At 43.8% G+C, this 22,786-nt stretch overlaps 1 protein-coding gene across 6 annotated transcripts in view; it reads left to right on the forward strand.

Moving 5' to 3' along the window:
• The window catches only part of LOC138758824 (hexosaminidase D-like), a 124,085-nt gene that overhangs the window by 31,053 nt on the left and 70,246 nt on the right, over positions 1 to 22,786 (forward strand). For 2 of the 6 annotated variants that reach the window (XM_069928236.1, XM_069928241.1), the window contains exons 1-2: positions 17,619 to 17,710; positions 20,747 to 20,850. In XM_069928236.1, coding sequence (XP_069784337.1) covers positions 17,687 to 17,710; positions 20,747 to 20,850 — 128 coding nt within the window. In that variant the 5' untranslated portion in view covers positions 17,619 to 17,686. Of the gene's footprint in view, positions 1 to 13,688; positions 13,874 to 13,915; positions 13,954 to 17,618; positions 17,711 to 20,746; positions 20,851 to 22,786 lie in introns of those variants that run through there. The other 4 variants (XM_069928237.1, XM_069928238.1, XM_069928239.1 and 1 more) reach the window with 3 other exon arrangements.

Below are 22,786 nucleotides of genomic sequence, written 5' to 3' on the forward strand. Positions count from 1 at the left end.
AGTGTACATATTAGTTTATTAAAGTTGTCTTATACTCGCACTGCTTTTGTGGTTATTGTCAGTACAATTTAATAAACTAATATGTACACTCAGAGGTCTTGTCTCTCTGCAAGACAAACCTGGAAGGCTGGGCTGTAGCTCTGGACTGCTTTATATACAAGGTCACCAGGGGTGGTGACCTAGTGGTGTAGCCCACATACAGGGAACATATCACCACAGCAGGGAAAGGCAATGGAGGAAGAAGGAGGGGTGAGCACTGGTGTGGAGGTGGGGTTAATAAAAGCCAGAGAAGTCGATGTTATTGCCATCTGTGTGGAGGGTGCCCAGGTTGTGTTCCTCCAATTTGCAGGTGGTCCTAGCCTGGCAGTGTATGAGACCATTGTTACGAGCCCAGAGGACCCATAAACCCAGCAGCAATAGATATTCACCAAGACAAATGGTTACCTCAACAAAAGTTACTTTTAATTATCTTTAAACATGAAAATAGTATCAAACTTTAACTTATCTCTATTGACTTACTTAACCTAACTTAACCCCGTTCTAATTCTAAGTGCAAGTATATGTAATGTGTATGTAAGTTCAGAAAAGTTATATGGTTCACAGTCCAATCTCACTTCTCATTCCTCCAAGTTGACTGCTTGCAGGCAATTCTTATACGGTGCACAGAATTTAACATTTATAAAGTTCACCAGGCTTTGGCGCTCGAAAGGTAAATGTTTACCACTCAAGAAGGTTCTCGTACAGTTTTCAGAGAGAGATTTGTTGTACGATGACATCCACAACAACAATACACAATATGTAGCATGTTATAACAATGTATCCCAATGTTGAGAGTTTATATTTATTTACATGTTCAATTTTAACATCTTGACAAACAATCCGCTATTACATTACCTTTGATATGATGAATTCAAATTATATTTGAATTATGTACCCTCCTCTAATTCCACTTAAATTCAAATTCAGATTATATTCTTGCAATATTAAACTTTAGTTTAACAATCTTCTCTTTTTATTCTTCATTTTATTTAGAAACACCAGAGGATTGTGGTCAGTAAATATCACAATGAGTGGTACTGAGATTTACATCAGAGCAAGTATTATAGACAACAGTCCCTTCTCAATAGTGGAATAATTCCCAACAAAAATAACATACAGTCCTATGGGAGTTTAACTCCTAATATTTTCTCCAAATCATTTCCTACCTCGAACCAAAAAGGTTTTATTCTTGGACACTTCCAAGTAGAATGCAAAAACGAGCCAACTTCCTGACCACATCCAAAACATAGATCTGATAATGTTGGGTTCAATTTGTTTAATTTTTGAGAAGTTAAGTATAATTGATGCAAAAATTAATATTGAACCTGTCGAAACCCAGCATTAATAATTTTTTTGTCATATTATCTTTACAATATTGAATCCAGTCATTTTCATCTATTTGTCTATTTAAATCAACCTCCCATCTTAATCTCAATTATGAATTCCTAATTTAGGAGCTTCTTTTTGAACTAATTTATACATCATTGAACTTATTCAATAATTCTAATACATTCTCTCCAGGTTATATCTAATTAGGACCTAATTAACCAACCAAAAAAACTGCTAATAACAGACAGGAGATTCTGTGAGCCAGATAGGTATGCCCGCATGGTGTGCTGCCTCCCTGGTGCAAGGGTGCGGGATATCTCAAATCGGGTCCAGGGTATTCTAAAAGGGGAAGGCGAACAGCCTGATGTCTTGGTACATGTGGGTACCAATGACATAGATAAAAAGGAGGAAGTACTGAAAAAGGATTACAGAGAGCTAGGACAGAAACTAAGAAATAGGATAGCCAGGGTGGTGATCTCTGGTTTGCTACCTGTGCCAAGTGCAACTGAGGACAAAAATGGAAGGTTAAGAAAAATGAATGTGTGGCTGAGGGGCTGGTGTAAAGGACAGGGTTTTGGCTTCTTGGATCATTGGGATCTCATTTGGGGAAGGCATGACCTCTACAAGAAGGATGGGTTACACCTAAACCCAAAAGGGGTCAATATATTGCCAGCTAGGTTTGGTACAGCGTTGGGTACGGTTTAAACTAATTTGGCAGGGGGGGTGGGAACCTGTATGATAGGGCAAAGGACAGAAAAGATAAAACAGGAAAAGTTAGGTTAGGCAGCGAAAGTAAAAAATCAGAAAGAGCAACGAGGGTGAAAAAAGCAAATCTGTTGGGTTTATATCTTAATGCAAGAAGCATTCGGAACAAGGTAGATGAATTAGCTGTGGAAATTGAGATAAACAAATATGATTTGATTGGGATTACAGAAACATGGCTGCAGGGAGGGCAAGCCTGGGAACTTAACATCCCGGGGTATACGATATTTAGGAGGGATCGGCAAGAAAGAAAAGGGGGTGGGGTAGTATTGATGGTGAGAGAAGGGACCGACACGATTGACAGAAAGGATATCAACTCGGAAGATGCGGAATCTATATGGGTAGAACTGAGGAATAGCAAGGGACGGAAAACGTTAGTGGGGGTGGTATATAGGCCTCAAAATAGTAGTGTAGAGGTGAGGGAAGGCATTAAAAGAGAAATTAGAAAAGCGTGCAATAAGGGAACAGCTGTCATCATGGGAGACTTTAATTTGCATATAGATTGGTCTAGCCAAATTAGTAAAAATACTGAGGAGGAGGAATTCCTTGAATGTTTACGGGACAGTTATCTAGACCAATATGTCGAGGAACCAACTCGGGAGCAGGCCATTTTAGATTGGGTATTATGCAATGATAAGGGGCTAATCAACAATCTTGTTGTACGAGGCCCTTTGGGTAGGAGCGATCACAATATGATCAAATTCTCACTCGACATGGAGAGTGATGAAATTAAAACCGAGACTAAGGTCCTGAATTTAAATAAAGGGAATTATGATGGTATGAGACGGGAGTTGAGTAAGATTGATTGGGTGGTGTTTATGGGGGAGTTGACTGTGGATAGACAATGGAAAGCATTCACAGATCTAATGGAGAAATTGCAAAAATCGTTTATATCGGTTTGGCATAAAAATAAACCAAAAAAGGTGACTCAACCGTGGATAACAAGGGAAATTAGAGACAGCATTAGGTCCAAAGAGAGAGCATATCAATTGGCCAAAAAAAGTACCACAACCGAAGACTGGGAGCAGTTCAAGATGCACCAAAGGAGGACAAAGGGATTAATCAAGAGAGCAAAAATAAATTACGAAAGTAAGCTTGCGGCAAATATAAAAACCAACTGTAAAAGCTTTTATAAATATGTCAAGAGGAAAAGATTGGTGAAATCCAGAGTAGGTCCTTTGCAGTCGGAATCAGGGGAATATATAATGGGGAATAAGGAAATGGCAGACCAATTAAATTCTTACTTTAGTTCTGTTTTTACAAGAGAGGAGACAAATAACCTCCCAAGGATGTTGGAAACATAGAGACTAATGCAAGGGAGGAACTGATAGAAATCAGTATCTCTAAGGACATGGTCTTGGGGAAATTGATTGGATTGAAGGCAGATAAATCCCAAGGGCCTGATAATCTACATCCTAGGGTACTTAAGGAAGTGGCCATTCAGATAGCAGATGCTTTAAGAATTATTTTCCAGAACTCGATAGACTCAGGATCAGTACCCATGGATTGGAGGGTAGCTAATGTTACCCCACTATTTAAAAAGGGGGGTAGAGAAAAAGAGGGGAATTATAGGCCGGTGAGCCTTACATCAGTAGTGGGCAAAATGATGGAATCCATTATTAAGGATGTAATAGCGGAGCATATGACTAGCAGAAAAGGGATCGGACAGAGTCAACATGGATTTACAAAAGGTAAATCGTGCATGACAAATCTATTGGATCTATTGGTGACAGGTAAAATAGATGGGGGAGAGCCAGTGGATGTGGTGTACCTGAACTTCCAAAAGGCCTTTGATAAAGTCCTGCATAAACGACTAGCTTACAAAATTAAGGCTCATGGGATTGGGGGCAAAGTATTGATGTGGATTGAGAACTGGCTGGCAGGTAGAAGACAGAGAGTTGGGATAAATGGCTCATTTTCTGAGTGGCAGACAGTGACCAGTGGGGTGCCAAAGGGATCTGTACAGGAACCCCAGCTGTTCACAATTTACATTAATGATCTAGATGAGGGGATTGGATGTAATATCTCCAAATTTGCAGATGACACTAAGCTCGGAGGGGTTGTGTGCATGGAAGAGGGGGTCAGGAAGCTCCAGTGTGATTTGGATAAATTGAGGGACTGGGCAAATACATGGCAAATGCACTACAATGTGGATAAATGTGAGGTTATCCACTTTGGTAATACAAACCGGAGGGCAGATTACTATTTGAATGGCAATAGATTAAGAGATGGGGAAGTGCAGAGAGATCTAGGGGTACTTGTACACCAGTCTCTGAAGACGAGCATATAGGTACAGCAGGCGGTTAAAAAGGCAAATGGTATGTTGGTCTTCATATCAAGAGGGTTTGAGTATAGGAACAAGGATACCTTACTGCAGCTGTACAGGGCCTTGGTGAGACCCCACCTGGAGTATTGTGTGCAGTTTTGGTCACCTTATCTAAGGAAGGATATTCTTGCAATGGAGGGAGTGCGGAGGCGATTCACCAGGCTGATACTTGGAATGGCAGGAATGACTTATGAGGAAAGATTGCGCAAATTGGGATTGTACTCCCTGGAGTTTAGAAGATTGAGAGGGGATCTCATAGAGACCTATAAAATTCTGGCAGGACTGGACAGAATGGATGCAGATGGGATGTTTCCAAGGATGGGAAAATCCAGAACCCGGGGCCATGGTTTGAGGAAAATAGGCAAACCATTTAGGACCGAGATGAGGAGGAATTTCTTGACCCAGAGGGTGGTGAATCTGTGGAATTCATTGCCACAGAGGGCAGTAGAGGCAGGTTCATTAAATATATTTAAGAGGGAATTAGATATATTTCTTCAGTATAAGGGTATTAAAGGTTACGGAGAGAAGGCGGGGACGGGGTACTGAACTTTAAGATCAGCCATGATCTCGTTGAATGGTGGAGCAGGCTCGAAGGGTTGAATGACCTACTGCTCCTATCTTCTGTTTCTATGTTTCAATGTTTCTAAAAAAGTGTTATTTGCGACATTAAATTTTTCCTTCATTCATTCAAAAGTAATACATTTTCAAGCTTCAAAACAGCCTTCTATTTTCTTAATCCCCATTCAACTCCAAACCTACAAGAATTGATTATCCACGGAAAAAGGAAGAAGTCTATTTTGATATAAAGGCATTTTTAGAGAAATCAAACCTTTTCAACTTATTTCATAATCTATTTTAATCCATAATTCAATCAAATGTTTCAAAACAGGCATATCTCTACTTCCTACTAACAATTTTGAATTCCACTTGTAAATAAAATCCTTCTCACAGTTTTCTCCTATTTTAGTCGATTCTAATTTAACCCAGGCTGGAGATTTATCTACATGAAACATCACATAAATGAATTTCAATTGAGCTGCCTAACAATAATTCTTAACATGGGGAAGTTGTAAACCTCATAATTCAAACTTCCAAGTCAATTTTTCCAAACACTCTCGCCATCTTCCTTTTCCATAAAAACTTTCTAATACTCGAATGTAAATCCTTAAAAAATTTTATTTGGGGCATCCACAGGGAATTGACTGAAAAAGAAATATATTCATTGTTTATACAATTCATTCTACCTTCTAGGGTTATAGGCAAACTATTCCATCTGTCCAAATCTTCTTTCATTTTATTAAGTAAAGGTAAATAATTCAATTTATATAAATTATTAACCATATAACCATATAACAATTACAGCACGGAAACAGGCCAATTTGGCCCTTCTAGTCTGCACTGATCCAAGTACCCTCCTCTAATCCTACTTACCAGCACTCTGCCTATATCCCTCCATCCCCCTCCCATCCATATACTCATCTAACTCTTTCTTAAATGACAAAATTGACCCTGCCTCCACCACCTTTCCTGGAAGCCCATTCCACACAGTAACCACTCTCTGAGTAAAGAAGTTCCCCCTCATGTTACTCCTAAACCTATGCCCGTCAACTCACAACCCATGACCTCTTGTATCCATCTCTCCTACTCTCAATGGGAAAAGCCTTTCCACATCAACTCTATCTATCCCCTTCATTATCATAAACACCTCTATCAAATCCCCTCTCAGCCTTCTATGTTCCAAGGAATAAAGACCTAATTTGCTCAATCTTTCCTTGTATTCCAGATGCTAAAACCCAGGCAACATTTTTGTAAATCTTCTCTGCACTCTCTCTATCTTGTTAATATCCTTCCTATAAACCGGTGACCAGAACTTCACACAGTACTCTAAATTTGGCCTCACCAGTGCCTTGTACAGTTTCATCATTACTTCCCAACTCCTATATTCTATGCACTGATTTATATAGGCAAGCATACTAAAGGCCTTCTTCACCACCCTATCCACATGCACTCCTACCTTCAGGGAACAATACACCGTTATTCCTAGATCTTTCCACTCCACTGCATTCTTCAACGCCCTCCCATTTACCACTTGTGTCTTGCTTTGATTATTCTTTCCAAAATGAAGCACCTCACACTTAACAGCATTAAACTCCATCTGCCATCTTTCTGCCCACTCCTCTAAGCAGTTTAAATCCCTCTGCAATCTTTGAAAACCCTCTTCATCATCCACAATTCCCCCTATTTTAGTATCATCTGCATATTTAGATCCAATTTACTGCCCCATCCTCCAGATCATTAATATATATGACAAACAGCAATGGTCCCAATACTGAACCCTGAAGTACACCGCTTGTCACCAGCCTCCACCCTGACAAACAATTATCTACTACTACTCTCTGGCACCTTTCTTCCAGCCACTGTTGAATCCATTTGACTATCTCCAAATTAATACCCAAGGACCTAGCTTTCCTAACTAAACTCCCATGTGGAACCTTATCAAAAGTCTTACTGAAGTCCATAGAGACAACATTCACTGCTCTACCCTCATCAACATTCCTAGTCACCTCTTCAAAAAATTCAACATTGGTCAAACACAACCTTCCATGCACAAATCCGTGTTGAGTGTCCCTGATCAGACCCTGTCCCTCCATATACTTATATATACTATCTCTAAGAATGCTTTCCACCAATTTACCTACCACAGATGTCAAACTTACAATAATTGCTAAGCTTGCTCCTCGAACCCTTTTTAAACAAAGGAACCACAAGCACAATGCGCCAATCCTCCGGCACTATACCCGTCTCTAATGACATTTGAAAAATCATTGCCAGAGCCTCCGCTATTTCCTCACTAACATTTCTCAAAGTCCTGGGGAAAATCCTGTCAGGACCTGGAGACTTATCCACCTTTATATGTTTCAAAAGTTCCAGTACTACCTCTTTCTTAATCATTATAGTCTCCATATTTACCCCCTTTGCTTCCTTTACCCTGCACAGTTCAATATCCTTCTCCTCAGTAAATACTGAGGAAAATATTTCAAGACCTCCCCCATCTCTTTTGGCTCCACACACAGTTGTCCTTTCTGATTCTCTATTGGACCAATTTTATCTCTCACTTTCCTTTTGCTATTTACATATTTGTAGAAACCCTTTGGATTTATTTTCACCCTGCTTGCTATAGCCACCTCATACCTTCTTTTAGCTTTTCTAATTTCTTTCTTTTTTTATATTTTTTAATTTTTCACACTGTAAACCATATCAACCAAAATACATAGAAACATTTCCCTCTTAAATATACACAGTGGCATTTTCTCCCCTTTTTTCCCCCTACCTACCCTCAACCCTTGCCATCCCCTCCAAAACCAGTGAACATTCAACATATACAATACAATAAAACCCTTAAACAATGTCATCACACAATGAAAATGAACAAGAAAAATGTGTCATCTCCTTTTACACACTGGATCAAGACATTTTGTCTTCTTATCATTTTAGGGGGTGGAGGTCCAAGGCAAGCCCTCTCTATTATGTTCCATATACGGCTCCCAAATTTGTTCAAATAATGTGACTTTATTTTTTTAATTGTATGTTATTTTTTACAATGGAATACATTTATTAATTTCCATGTACCATTGCTGTATTCTCAGACTCTCTTCTGATTTCCAAGTTGTTGCTTTAGACACAGAAAAAGTCTTTGACAGTGTAGTATGGAATTATTTATTCAAAGTATTACAGAGGTTCAATCTACCAGAAAAATATATTAATTGGATTAAAGCATTATATAATGGACCATTGGTGAAGGTAACAGTAAATGGATATGTAGCAAACCAATTTAAATTAAGTAGGTCAACTAGGCAGGGATGCCCACTATCTCCCTCACTGTTCACTTTAGCAATAAAACCATTGGCAGAACTGATAAGAACAGAAAATAAATAAAAGGGATAAAAATAAAGGGGAAGGAATATAAAATCAGTTTATTTGCAGATGACATTGTAGTATACTTAACAGAACCAGAAATATCAATAAAAGAACTACATAAGAAATTGAAGGTAATATCAGGGTACAAGATCAACACAAATAAAAGTGAAGCGTTGCCAGTGAGTAATGCAGATTATACAGAATATAAAAAAGAATCACCATTTAAATGGCATACACAAGCAATCCGATACCTAGGTATTAGGTTAGATAATAATTTAAGCCACTTGTACAAATTAAATTATCAGCCACTAATAAAGAAATTGAAGGAGAACATAACAGGTTTATAAAGATTTTGTACTCTTAAAACCTTTCCTTTAAAAGACTCCATTTCTCTATTACATCCTTCCCAGAAAACAAATTGTCCCAATCCAACCCTAGTAAATCCTTTTGCATCTCATCAAACCTAGCTTTTCCCCACTCAAAAACCTCAACTCTGGGCCCAGACCTATCCTTTTCCATAATTACCTTGAAGCTAATGGCACTATGATCACTGGATCCAAAGTGCTCCCCTACACATACCTCTGTCACCTGACCCATCTCATTCCCCAACAGTAAATCCAACACAGTTTCTTCTCTAGTTGGTACCTCCATGTATTGATGTAAAAAGCTATCCTGCACACATTTTACAAACTCCAACCCATCCAGCCCTTTCACGGAATGGGTTTCCCAATCAATATTCAGAAAATTAAAATCCCCCACAATCACTACCCTGTGCTTATTACAAATATCTGCTATCTCGCTACTAATTTATTCCTCTAATTCATGTTCCCCATTCGGTGATCTATAATACACCCCTATAATTGTAACTTTCCCTTTCCCATTCCTCAGTTTCACCCAAATAGCCTCACTGGATGAGCCTTCTATTCTATCGCACCTAAGCACCGCTATAATATTTTCTCTAACAAATAGTGCAACCCCCACCCATCTTGCCCCCCCCCCCCACCCCCCAGTTCTATCACACCTAAAGCAACTAAATCCAGGAATATTTAGCTGCCAGTCACATCCCTCCTGTAACCATGTTTCACTAATCGCTACCACGTCATACTTCCAAGTGTCAATCCATACCTTCAGCTCATCCACCTTCCTTACAATGCTCCTAGCATTAAAATATATGCATTTTAGACATTTCCCACTTTTTACTTCCTGTACGCCCCTATCTTTTCCAACAGCTCTCTTATGATCTTTTGCAATCAACCTCTGTCCATCTCCTTTCCTATCACTTGCCTTTCTCCCCTCAAACACTGTCTACAAGCTTTCTCTGATTCCACTCTAACCTTCTCCTTGCTGTTCTCCTTCATTCTAGCCATTCTATTTTAAAGTCTCCAAATATTTAATTCCATCCTCTGACCACTTAAATCGAACAAATTCTCTACATTGAGTATAATCACCTTTAAGGGGATAATTTCACTTTTGTCCCAATTAATCTTAGAACCCGATATTTCACCATATTCTTCCGGTCTTGACGCAAAGAATTTATAGGGTCTGTCATATAAACCAAAACATCAGCAGCAAATAAATTAATCGTGTTTCTCTTGACTAACCTTTATACCCTTAATATTAGAATCTTGTCTTATTAACTGCTAAAGGTTCTATTGCTAAAACAAACTAGATTGGAGATAAGGACATTCTTGTCTACTCGATCTAGACAATGGAAAAGCAGAAGAAATTGGTCCATTATTTACAACTTTAGCGGAGGGATTTTTATATAAAGTTTTAACTGAAATAATAAATGTAAATCCAAAACCAAATTTTTCTAAAACCTTAAATAATTTCATTCTAATTTATCAAAAGCCTTCTCAGCATCTAAAGTTCTTTTGAGATAAATGTAAGAAACTGATCAATCTGGCAATATTATCGGCTGCTTTTTAATTAAACCAGTTTGATCCATATGAATTAAATTCAGTAGATATCTAACCACTCCATCTGCCAACATTTAGCAATAATTTTATAATGGGGAGGCAGAGAAAGGATGAGAGGGAGGAGGAGGGATGAGTGGGGAGGAAGGAGAAGTGGGGGAGAAGGGATGAGAGGAAGGAGGGGTAAAGGGATGAGGGGTGGAGAGATGGGGAGGAGTGGGAGGGGGAAGGAGGGGGATGAGTGGGAAGGTGGGATGAGGGATGAAGGAGAGGAGGGATGAGGGGGAGGGAGAGGGGGCATGAAAGGGGATTAAGGGGAAGAGGGATGAGTGGGGAGTGATAAGGGGTGGAAGGATGAGGGGGATGAGAAGAGGAGGGATGAGGGGAATGGGGAGGAGGGATGAGGAGAGGTGGGATGTGGGGGAGAGAGAGAGCTCCAGGCTGGGAGTGGCTTTCGTTCCTCGGACACTGGTCTTCCTGGTTCTTGAAAGGCCCGGGGTTGAACCACACCTCTCTGTGGCCAGTGGGATCCCTGGCGTCCTGCTGTGCCACCAGGCACACTCTGTACACTGAGGGGACATTTCCTTGCAGGTCGACCAGAGTAATGTGTCATGCATTGCAGGGTGGGGGAGTAGTCCATCCCCCTGAGGAAGGCACCAAGTTAATGACATCTCTGGGAAGAAGAGTTGGCTCCAGGGCAGTGGTGATGCTGAATTTCATGAATTTCATTCCCCAGCTGACTGGCACAACACAAGTTGCCATATGGTGGTACAGTTCAGAAACAGACCCTTTGGCCCACTAGATCTGTGCTGATCCTTTTCGAACACAAGAATTGGGAGCAGACCGTGTGTCCCGTCATGTCTGCACTGACATTGACATTGTTCAAAGATTGTGAAGATCAGCATGGTAATGGAAGTGAGGAGTTTGTTGTGGGCAGAGGATGGGTAAGCGGATTTAAAGCAAGGTCTGGTTTGCCTAACATTGAGGGCTGTGTGTGACCCTGTTGCAGTCAGTGCATTTGCTGGGGTGGAGAGGTCATGTGGTAATATAATCTACATAGATGAGACCTGGATTACATTCCAAAGGTACAGCTGAAGGTATCTGTAATTCAATGGAGGAAAAGGCTGCTCCAGGGCATAAACCAGCAAAGGAGAAACTGACCCGATAGCTTGGTGGAGAATCACAGTTAACTAGACCAACCACAATATTTCTCTAACAACAAGGCCCTGGAAAGCATTCACCACTTTCCATCCTTTTGGGCCACCTCAGTGATGAATGCAACAATCATTACTGTCTCCAATATGCCAACACAGCAAAATGAGTGTTGAAAGGCCAAGAGCCCGAACCCTGGCACAAGTTCACGGTGTTCCAGCCACCTTCAGGGACATGGACAACCTCAAGTTGCAACCTCAGACCACGAGCAATATACTGCATTCACACAATCCTCCCGATCCATTGGCAATGTTTTCTCTTCTCTTTCACTGCTTTCTCTTCTACCTTCCCACCTATATCCACCTGTTAGCCTGCGTAGCTCCTCCTGCCCCTTCCTCACTTCTCCCCCACCATTGTCTTCAGGTGCCTGCCTGCCTGCCTTTTACCTATATCTTGACAAAGGTCTCGGGTCCGAAATATTGGTCACCCTTTACTTCCTGTGGATTCTGCATGTCCTGCTGAGTTTTCTCCAGCACGTCCGGCCTATTACACACAAGGACACTGTGTGTTTGCTCCTAAAACAGACATTTTACGAGCTCAGTCAGGGCATTTTAGGACCAACAGGACAGAAAAGAGGCTTCAAGGATATTCTCAAAAACATGTGACATTCCAAATCCACCACCAACTCTTCACCAAGTCTGTGAAGAATGAGAAATCCCAGAGAACCTCTATTCTCTCAAGCAGGAAAATGTGATCTAATACAAGCAGCTGAAGAGGAGCCCGACATTTCAAATAATCTGTTTGTCAAGCATCACCCGTTCACCTCTTAGGCCAGATCTCTCACCGAAGTGGAATAGAAGTGTCACCTCAGTATGGGTCTAAGTTCCTGTATTGTTGCAGGAATTAAGACTGAATCTTTTAGTACTGTCTTTCTTCTTTCTCTTTGGCTTGGCTTCGCGGACGAAGATTTATGGAGGGGGTAAATGTCCACGTCAGCTGCAGGCTCGTTTGTGGCTGACAAGTCCGATGCGGGACAGGCAGACACGGTTGCAGGGGAAAATTGGTGGGTTGGGGTTGGGTGTTGGGTTTTTCCTCCTTTGCCTTTTGTCAGTGAGGTGGGCTCTGCGATCAACAAATGCCATCTATAAATTTGTTGATGACACCACAGTTGTCAGCAGCATCACAGAAATGTACAGGAGGGAGATAAGTCAGCTGGTTGAGTGGTGCAACATCAACAACCTTGCACTCAACATTAGCAAAATAAGGAATTGTGGACTTCAGGAAGGGGAAGCCAGGAGAACACAAACCAGTTCTCATCGAGGGGTCAACAGCGGAGAGAATAAAGAACTTCACATTTCTGGGTGGCCACATCTCTGAAGGTCCATCCTGGGGCCATCATGTTGATGTAATCATGAAGAAGGCTCGCCAGCAGCTATATTTTGTTAGGAGTTTAAGGAGATTTGGTACGTCACCAAAGATTTGCAAATTTCTGCAGGTGTACCGTGGAGAGCATTCTGACTGGTTGCATCACTGTCTGGTAGGGAGAGGCCAATGAACAGGAACAGAAACAGGCTGAAGAAGGTTGTAAACTTGGCCAGCGTCATCAAGAAACGGTGTCTCAAGAAAGCAGCCTCAATTATCAAGGACCCTCACCACTCAGGGGGTAAGAGGAGCCTAAGACACGTACCCAACATTACAAAAACAGCTTCTTCCCCTTCGCCATCAGATTTCTGAATGGACAATGAACTGCAGACATTATCTCACTATCCCTCGTTTTTGCACTAATTATTTTCTTTAAATCTTGTATTTATGGAAATGTGATTCATAGTAATTTTGCATGGTACTGCTGCCACAAAACAAATTTAGTGACCCATGTTCACGACAATAAACCTGATTCTGCATAATTGTTCTCTGACTCTGTTTGGTGGAGTTTGCAGATGCTCCTGTGACCACTCAGATGTTTTTAAGGAGCTCTGATTCCTCCCACATCCTGAAAATGAGCAGGATTGGCTGTTTTAAGTGTAAATAAGTGGTCAAAATAGGAGAATTGATGAGAATGTGTGGAGAATAAAAAATGGGATTTATGATGATGATTGTAAATGGAGACCTGGTGGTCAATGTGGACTCAGTGGGATGAGAGACTTGTTTTGGATGTGTCGGACTGCAACTTAGCTGGCTTTTCCCTTGATTACTTACTTGGCAACATTGTCATTTTACAGGAGAACACAAGAAAATAGGAGTAGATTATCCAAGTAGACATTCTCGGGATTTTCCTGTTGGCTGGCGTGGATTGTAACTCAAATACCCAAATCCCCATATCACACGATCCCATGCTAATTGGGAAGCTTATTGAGTTGGCCTTATCAAGTGTTATATTAGTTCCTGAGGGAGGTGCTTCCTCTGAGCTCCAAGGAGACAGAATAGTGAGTTGGTAAGTGTGGAACTCTATTCTGTTTACTTTTCCTGATTGCAGAGAAACAACAGATATTCTACATTGCAACGCTTCAGAAAGTGAGTAAATTTTATATTTTTTCTATTATCACGCATTGAATATTTGTTCTCAAAAAGCCAAAGAAGATAACTTTTACTTTCACTTTGCATTGGCCGTAAAAATTGTAGCTAAACAGTGTGTAGGAGTCACTTACAGTCACTGTTCCTTTTATAAAACACCAACAACATAGTAAAAAGGTTGCAGGGCATCTTTCCCCAATGGAATCCCTTCCAACTTGCTTCTCTTACAACAGTTTGATGTGAAGTATTCAGAGAAGAGTGTTACCCCCTTAAAGGCACACTCCCCATCACTGCCTCAGAACAACAATGCATACTTGGATAGCCATGGTTGAGATTGAGACTGAAAAGGGGAAGAAGGCAGCTCCCACAATCACTTAGAGGAACGTACAGGCCCTGACCGGACGGAGCACAAACATGGTCTCAGCATCGGAGAGCCAGAAGCCCTGGGAATCCCCACATCACAAACACGTGTCAGTCTTACCAAATGTGATATGCATATTGCTACAGTATGTTTGAATCATTATACTCCGTGCAGCAAGATGGGTTCTGCAAACAGCATTCACACAGCATAATTTACAGAGCAAAATAACAGTGGAAAGAATATCAATTAGTACCAAGCAAGGGTAGCATGTTAGTGCTGTAATAGGGTTTATCCAGGAGCCCAATGACTACAGGGAACAAGACTGTTGGTGAATGCTTTCACACTCCTAAGGCTTTTTCCTGATGGGTGGTGGGAAGCGTCCTTCAGTACGTTGGCTGCCTTTCCCAGGCAGTGGGAGATGTAAATGGAGACCATGAAGGGGAGGAGGGAAGTAAGTTCTAAGCTTCATTCACCACCTTCTACAGTTTCTCGATCTTGACCAGAGCAGATGATGTCAAACACTGTGAGGCATCCAGCAAGTGTGCTTTCCCAGTGCTCCAGTAGATGTGGTTGAGGGAGAGGGGGGTTATGCCAAACTTTCTTAGTCTTCAATTAAAGTAGAGGCATTGGTTCACATTCTAGACTGTCAAGTCAACTCCTCAGGGTAGCCTGGGTTATTTAAGCAAGTGTAATCAGCAAATCTGAGGTCCAGCTAGCTACAAATGTATAAGGGTCAGGGAATCAATTGTTGATGTATTTCATTCAGTGGGGGTGTACCTGTATAGTACTCTGTGAAAAGTTTATACACATCACCTGTACAATGTGTGAGGGGTTTCTACACATCACCTGTACTGTGTGTGAGGGATTTCCAGACCTCACCTGTACCATGTGTGAGGGGTTTCCAGACCTCACCTGTACCATGTGTGAGGGGTTTCCAGACCTCACTTGTAGCATGTGTGAGGGGTTTCCAGACCTCACCTGCACCATGTGTGAGGGGTTTCTACACATCACCTGTACTGTGTGTGAGGGATTTCCACAGATCACCTGCACCATGTGTGAGGGGTTTCCAGACCTCACCTGCACTGTGTGTGAGGGATTTCCAGACCTCACCTGCACCATGTGTGAGGGGTTTCTACACATCACCTGTACTGTGTGTGAGGGATTCCCAGACCTCACCTGTACTGCGTGTGAGGGATTTCCACAGATCACCTGTACCATGTGTGAGGGGTTTCCAGACCTCACCTGTACTGTGTGTGAGGGATTTCCAGACCTCACCTGTACTGTGTGTGAGGGATTTCCAGACCTCACCTGTACCATGTGTGAGGGGTTTCCAGACCTCACCTGTACCATGTGTGAGGGGTTTCCAGACCTCACTTGTAGCATGTGTGAGGGGTTTCCAGACCTCACCTGCACCATGTGTGAGGGGTTTCTACACATCACCTGTACTGTGTGTGAGGGATTTCCACAGATCACCTGTACCATGTGTGAGGGGTTTCCAGACCTCACCTGTACTGTGTGTGAGGGATTTCCAGACCTCACCTGCACCATGTGTGAGGGGTTTCTACACATCACCTGTACTGTGTGTGAGGGATTCCCAGACCTCACCTGTACTGTGTGTGAGGGATTTCCACAGATCACCTGTACCATGTGTGAGGGGTTTCCAGACCTCACCTGTACTGTGTGTGAGGGATTTCCAGACCTCACCTGTACTGTGTGTGAGGGATTTCCAGACCTCACCTGTACCATGTGTGAGGGGTTTCCAGACCTCACCTGCACCATGTGTGAGGGGTTTCTACACATCACCTGTACTGTGTGTGAGGGATTTCCACAGATCACCTGTACCATTTGTGAGGGGTTTCCAGACCTCACCTGTACTGTGTGTGAGGGGTTTCCAGACCTCACCTGTACCATGTGTGAGGGGTTTCCAGACCTCACCTGTACCGTGCTTGAGGGGTTTCCAGACCTCACCTGTACCGTGTTTGAGGGGTTTCCAGACCTCACCTGTACCGTGTTTGAGGGGTTTCCAGACCTCACCTGTATTGTATGTGAGGGGTTTCCAGACCTCACCTGTACCATATGTGAGAGGTTTCCAGACCTCACCTGTACCGTGTGTGAAGGGTTTCCAGACCTCACCTGTACCATGTGTGAGGGGTTTCTACACTTTATTTGGGTTCTCCCAGTTGATTATTGCTGCACAGTATTAGGGTTAAGGATTGTGTTTCGAGATTGTCACACAGTTTGGGGAATTTTATTTTGCAGACATCTTATAAAAATAAGTTTTTTCAAGGGTCACTTGTCCACTCCACCAGTGTCTGCCTCCTCCACTCAGCTGAGTTGAGGTGTGGATGCTGGGTGGGACATCCCCAAGCAGCCTCCTCCTGCTCTTCACATTCCTTTATGGCCCTCAAATCTGCTGCTCATCCTTCAGCCCTGGCCATTGATTACCGATTGCCAGTGTAGTGTGGATTGTGGAGGGTCATTTTAGTGCACACCTAAAGCTAAAGCTGGTGTAACGACAGCCCTGCCACTGGTACGAACCAGTGGAGAGTGAGGCATGGACATACAGCACTCCTGTGGTTTCCAACCTTCAAGCAGCTGCTGTCAGCTCAGCACTTGAACGGTCCCTTAAAGGAGCCGACGATAGTTTTATTTAAAATCCCGCAACCGAGGCGTCTGCACCCAAGATGGTGGCACCTCTGATCAGCAGCAGACATGAGGGTTTGCAGACTCCAGGGGAGCTGAAGACTGGTGCAGGGCACCAGAAAACGGGGAAGGAGAAGCAGAAGGATGACCCATGGGACGGTGACCACGGCAGTGGACCTGTGAGGGGCTCTGCAGATGAAAGACCAATGCCTGCAGTGGGCTGCTGGTGACTCAAGGCGAGGAGCCCACAGAGGCTGCAGACTGCTGGAGACTTGCTCGAAACTGCCTGAAAGGGTACCAGATATCGGAACCAGGATGTGAGATGGTGCCAAAGATGCTGCAGGGTTTATGACCATGGTGGAGCTCAGGTTGGTTTATACAGGTGATGGTATGGTCTGGACTCTATGTGGCTGCGGAAGCCCTGGAGGCGAATCCACGGACTCTCTTCTGCTTCTCCTTCTCTGACTTAAGAGGCGCTTCAGGCAATTTCTGCCAATGGCGAAGCTGTCTGCCTTACAGCAGACAAAGAGCAGTTTCAGTTTCATTCATGTAATATGACACCTTTTAATTACAATGAGAATTAATTGAATCTTGAATCTAATTACCTCATTTGATACCTGCCCCATCCCTCCAGCCCAGCCCATAGCACTACCAAGCTCATGACTTGTACCTTTCATTTGCATCTTTCTCTTCTGGGAAGAACCTTCACTCCACACCAGATTGTGAGCCATGGGCGACGCTGGAGAGACATTGGTGAGGTGTACACAGACGTAGGGCTGGGTGCTGTAGTACTATGTGTCTAGAAATCATTGTCCCTAGTTTAGTTAAGAGCCGTGCCTGCACTGTACCAAGGCTGGAGGGTATTATAATTTTCATTTGACATTCCGCAGGTCGTGGTGAGCATCAGGAAGTAGTTTCATCTGATGCAAGTGTTGTTGTATAATCCAGCAAGGGGGCTGGGGGGGAGGGGGGGGAAGAGAGAGAGTGTGTTTTATCTGTTGGTATATCTCTACAATATCTCTGAATAAACATCAGTGTATGTTTTTGCTGCTCTTGGAACCTGTCGAACCGGTTACTCACACTCAATGAGCTTCCCAGTGTGCAAGAATTTTAACTGAGACGTGGGGGACTACGTGCACAGCCTTTTAAGATACTGGTTGGTGCAAGCACATTCCACATCTCACCGTGCTGCTTTGTCCACTGGAAAAAAGCCACATTCTGGTGGGCATCCAAGCACCAAAAGGGTTTTGAAACGGCTCAACAGGCCAGTGTGCAAGTGTTGCTGCCGGCCCCTGCACTGAACTGGGGTGCCCTTTCAGCTACAAGTCTCCGTCACCAAGACAATCACCAAGTGGAGTCTCTGGCAGATGAGACAAGGTCATAAGAGTCGCACATGGCTTCTGGACCAAGTCCCTCCCCAAAGCTGCTTCCCGCTACCGAGGCCATCACACTCTGGCCCCACCTCTCCATCATGCAATAGGTTAAACCTGCTGATGCCACCCGCAAGGAGGACCGTGCCCAGCGGTTTCCATAGTAGAGTGAAAGTGATACATCGCAGACCGGTCCCGAGGGGGTGAGCCATTTATACGAACAGGTTATGTCCCATCCTGAAAGTGACAGCCTCCCCACCTGAGGTACCCACCATACAACCCTCCCCTGTGGCCCGGGGCCAGTCTTTTTACACCCCCGCCAGCAGTGGGAAGCCTAAGTTCACTATGGCTCCAGCCACCAGAAATGTGGCAAACAGTGCTGGAAGGTGGCGGCATTCCACCCCGCCATGGGTAAAACACTGACACAAAAGAGGGTGGCGGGGACCAGCCAACTGGCCAAGATTGCAGCTGTGGTGCTCACCCTAAAGGGAACTACCGGGCCAGTCCACATCTACATAGATTCCTGGGCCATGGCAAATGGCATGGTAGTGTGGATGGCCTGGTGGCAGGGGAACGAGATGGCGGATCCACGGCCAGCTGCTCTGGAGACAACAGCACTGGCAGTTCATTTGGGAAGTGGCAAAACAAGAGCAATCACGGTCCACCACGTGGATGTGCACACCTCCAGGTCGGCCACAATGTCGTCGTGGACCGAGCCGCTCAAATCTGCTCTGCCACTACTCAACCTGAGCCAAGCAACCTCAGTGCCCTTGCATCATGGGCGCACCGTAGAAATGGGCATCTGAGGGGCCATTGGGACGTGACGATGGGCAGAGGTTCTGGGGGTCTCACTGACCCAGGATGGTTGCCAATTGCCTGATTTATCAACAGGTAAAGCCACGGTGGTGGTCAATGGGCTCTCCAGGCCACATTCACCAGGGGATGGGAGTGGGCTAGATATGGCAAATCAAGTACCTCGGGCCTCTCCCACATCAAAATGAAAACAATGCAGTGGTCAACATATACTCAGGTGTCCTAGTGGCAGTACCCTAACAGCGGCCTGATCAGAACAACACTATTAAAGGGCTACATTTATGGAGCACCGTGGAAGGTACCATCTGACCAGGGCTCACACTTCACAGGGACAAAAGTATAAATTAGGCGGTGGAGGCCGGTATCTTCTGGCTGCAACATATCCCCTAGTGCCCTCAAACATCCAGGCTCATCGAGAGAATGAATGGCCTGTTCAAGCAGCAGATACACACACTGACACCCACCAATACAGGATGGCTCAGTGCGCTGCAACAGGTGGTGGACAATCCTAATTTCCATCCAACTGACTTGGGGTGATCAATCAGCTTGTTGTATGGAGTAACGACAACAACCTTGCACTCAAAGACATCAAAACCAAGGAGATGATTGTGGACTTCAGGAAGAAGTCAGGGGAACAGGACTCAGTCTTCCATAGAGTCCGTGCTGCCCAATCACAACCAATTAACCTACAAGCCCTGACATGTTTCAAACGGTGGGAGGAAACTGGAGCCCCCAGGGGAGATAGGGGAGATTTTACATGTTTTTTTTGCACCAGTATTCACTCAAGAAACTGGCATAGCATCATGGGAAGTAAGGAAAACCAGCAGTGAGGTCATGGTTTTTATGCAGATTAAAGAGGAAGAAGTGCTTGCTGTCTTAAAGCAAATAAGGGTGGATAAATTCCCAGGGCCTGCCTGACAAGATATTCCCTCAGACCTTGAGGGAGCCTAGTGTAGAAATTACAGGGGCTCTGGCAGAAATATTTAAAATGTCCTTCGCCACATGTGTGGTGTCAGCAGATTGGAGAGTAGCTCACATTGTTGTGTTCTTTAAATAATGCTCCAAAATTAACTCCAGCTGGGTGCTAGAGCTGTGGACGGGAATGTGACACATCAGTCACGGAGGAAAGGGGGAAAGTGGGGCAGAAAGACCAATGATACCTCTCAGAGCTTGGGGCGGCACGGTGGTGTAGCGGTTAGCACAACACTGTTTCAGCATCAGCTGTTGGAACCAGGGTTCCGAATCCTGTACTGTCTGCAAGGAGTTTGTTTGTTCTTCCTATATCTGCCTGGGTTTTCCTCAGGGGGATCCAGATTCCTCCCACTGTTCAAAACGTACTAGGTGTTGTAGGTTAATTGTATGTAATTAGGTGTAGGCCGAAATGGCCTGTTACTGTGTTGTATGTTTACATTTTAAAAAATGTTTAAAAATTAAATGATTCAACAGCCAAATGACCTCCTCCTCCACTGTCAGAAAACATAAAAATTAATATGCAATTGAACACTTTTGTAATAAGAGATTTTCAATGTTCCAATGTTGTGCTGAAGTGTTATGTTCATGTTTTGCTAATTTGAGTTTAATTTTCCTTTTAACTAATCTCTAACAGAAACACGGGAGAAGAATGTTGAGGATAAACGCCTTGAACTTTTTGCGTTTCCTGGTTTTCCTGGTTGTAATCCTTGTGCCCTTGAAGATATATTCCAAGTCAAAGTAAGTGTTTATTTCATTGTAATCATCCTCTGATTACAGCTGCTGTTGGCAAGGCTAATGTTTTTTTTTAGCTCAGCCCTGCTTGCCCTTGTAAAGCTGGTGGTGTGGCCTCCGCGACAAGGGATGTGTCGGTCTGATTTGCCTGTCACTCTGGATGTGGAGATGATGTGGTTCCTGTGCACCCCTCCTCTTTCTTCTTTTTTCTTTGGCTTGGCTTCGCGGACGAAGATTTATGGAGGGGGTAAAAAGTCCACGTCAGCTGCAGGCTCGTTTGTGGCTGACAAGTCCGATGCGGGACAGGCAGACACGATTGCAGCGGTTGCAGGGGAAAATTGGTTGGTTGGGGTTGGGTGTTGGGTTTTTCCTCCTTTGCCTTTTGTCAGTGAGGTGGGCTCTGCGCTCTTCTTCAAAGGAGGTTGCTGCCCGCCAAACTGTGAGGCGCCAAGATGCACGGTTTGAGGCGTTATCAGCCCACTGGCGGTGGTCAATGTGGCAGGCACCAAGAGATTTCTTTAGGCAGTCCTTGTACCTTTTCTTTGGTGCACCTCTGTCATGGTGGCCAGTGGAGAGCTCGCCATATAACACGATCTTGGGAAGGCGATGGTCCTCCATTCTGGAGACGTGACCCATCCAGCGCAGCTGGATCTTCAGCAGCGTGGACTCGATGCTGTCGACCTCTGCCATCTCGAGTACTTCGACGTTAGGGATGTAAGCGCTCCAATGGATGTTGAGGATGGAGCGGAGACAACGCTGGTGGAAGCGTCCTCTACCGGCACCACCCCTCCTCTAGGTACTGGAGATCAGAGACTGCCTTGGGGATATGTGGAGTGTAACTTCATTTCAACTTGGGGATGAGCCTGGCTGCAGGTTAGTGCAGCACCTGAGGGCGTCTGTAATTTTTGTTGCTTGTTGAATCACTTGATGTCATACCAGAATCAAAATCAGAATTTATTGTCATGAACATGTCATAAAATTCAGTGTTTTACAGTAGCTTCACAGTGCAAACATTCATATTATAACCATCTTACAACATTACTATAAAAAGTAAAATAAAATAAAAATAATAGTGCACGAAAAGTAAGGCAGTGTCTGTGGTTCATTGGTTATTCAGGAACCTGATGGCAGCAGGGAAGAAGCTGACCTTGTGCCGCTGAGTGCTCGTTTTTAGGCTCCTGTACTGTTTCCCCGATGGTAGCAGAGTGAAGAGAATGTGGTCTGGGTGGTGAGGGTCTTTGCTTTTTTAAGACACCGCCTCATGTCGATGTCCTCAATGGAGTGAGGTCTGGTGCCTGCCAAGTCACCAGACTTGAGAGTACAGAGTTTGCAGGTTCCTTTCAGAATTAAAGGCAAAGTTAACAATGTGTCACAGGCCAAGTTAACAACCCTCTGGAGTTTATTCTAGTCCTGAGAGTTGGCGCTTGATGCATAATTAAAAGCCACAAGTAGACTCGAAGCGAGTGATTAATGTCTTTAATAACCTGAAACCACAGGCATGTCTCCACATGCTGCTAGCCCGGTTCCAAGGCTGGTATGAAGAGGGAGGCTAGGGCGATTCAGCCTTTATTGAGGAATCTTATAGGGAGGAGTTACAGGGTCAGAGGCGGACAAGCCTGTACAGTATGGTAACGTCATGCATGCAATGCCATGTTTCACCACAGCACCTCCATACCAGGCAGTGGTGCAACCAGCCAGAATGCTCTCCATGGTTCACCTGTAGAAGTTCACAAGAGTCTTCGGTGACAAACTGAATCTCCTCAGACACCTCACAAAGTATAGCCGCTGGCCAGTCTACTTTGTGATTGTATCAACATGGAAGTTCCAGGACAGATCTTCGGAGATGTTGACACCCAGGAATTTGAAGTTCTTATTTTTATGTAAGATTATTAAAATGTAAAAGGTTTAATCCAGTTAGAACATCTCTCCCAAACAGATTTAT

This window comes from Narcine bancroftii, chromosome 3 (assembly GCF_036971445.1).
Source record: "Narcine bancroftii isolate sNarBan1 chromosome 3, sNarBan1.hap1, whole genome shotgun sequence".
NCBI classification, from domain to species: domain Eukaryota; kingdom Metazoa; phylum Chordata; class Chondrichthyes; order Torpediniformes; family Narcinidae; genus Narcine; species Narcine bancroftii.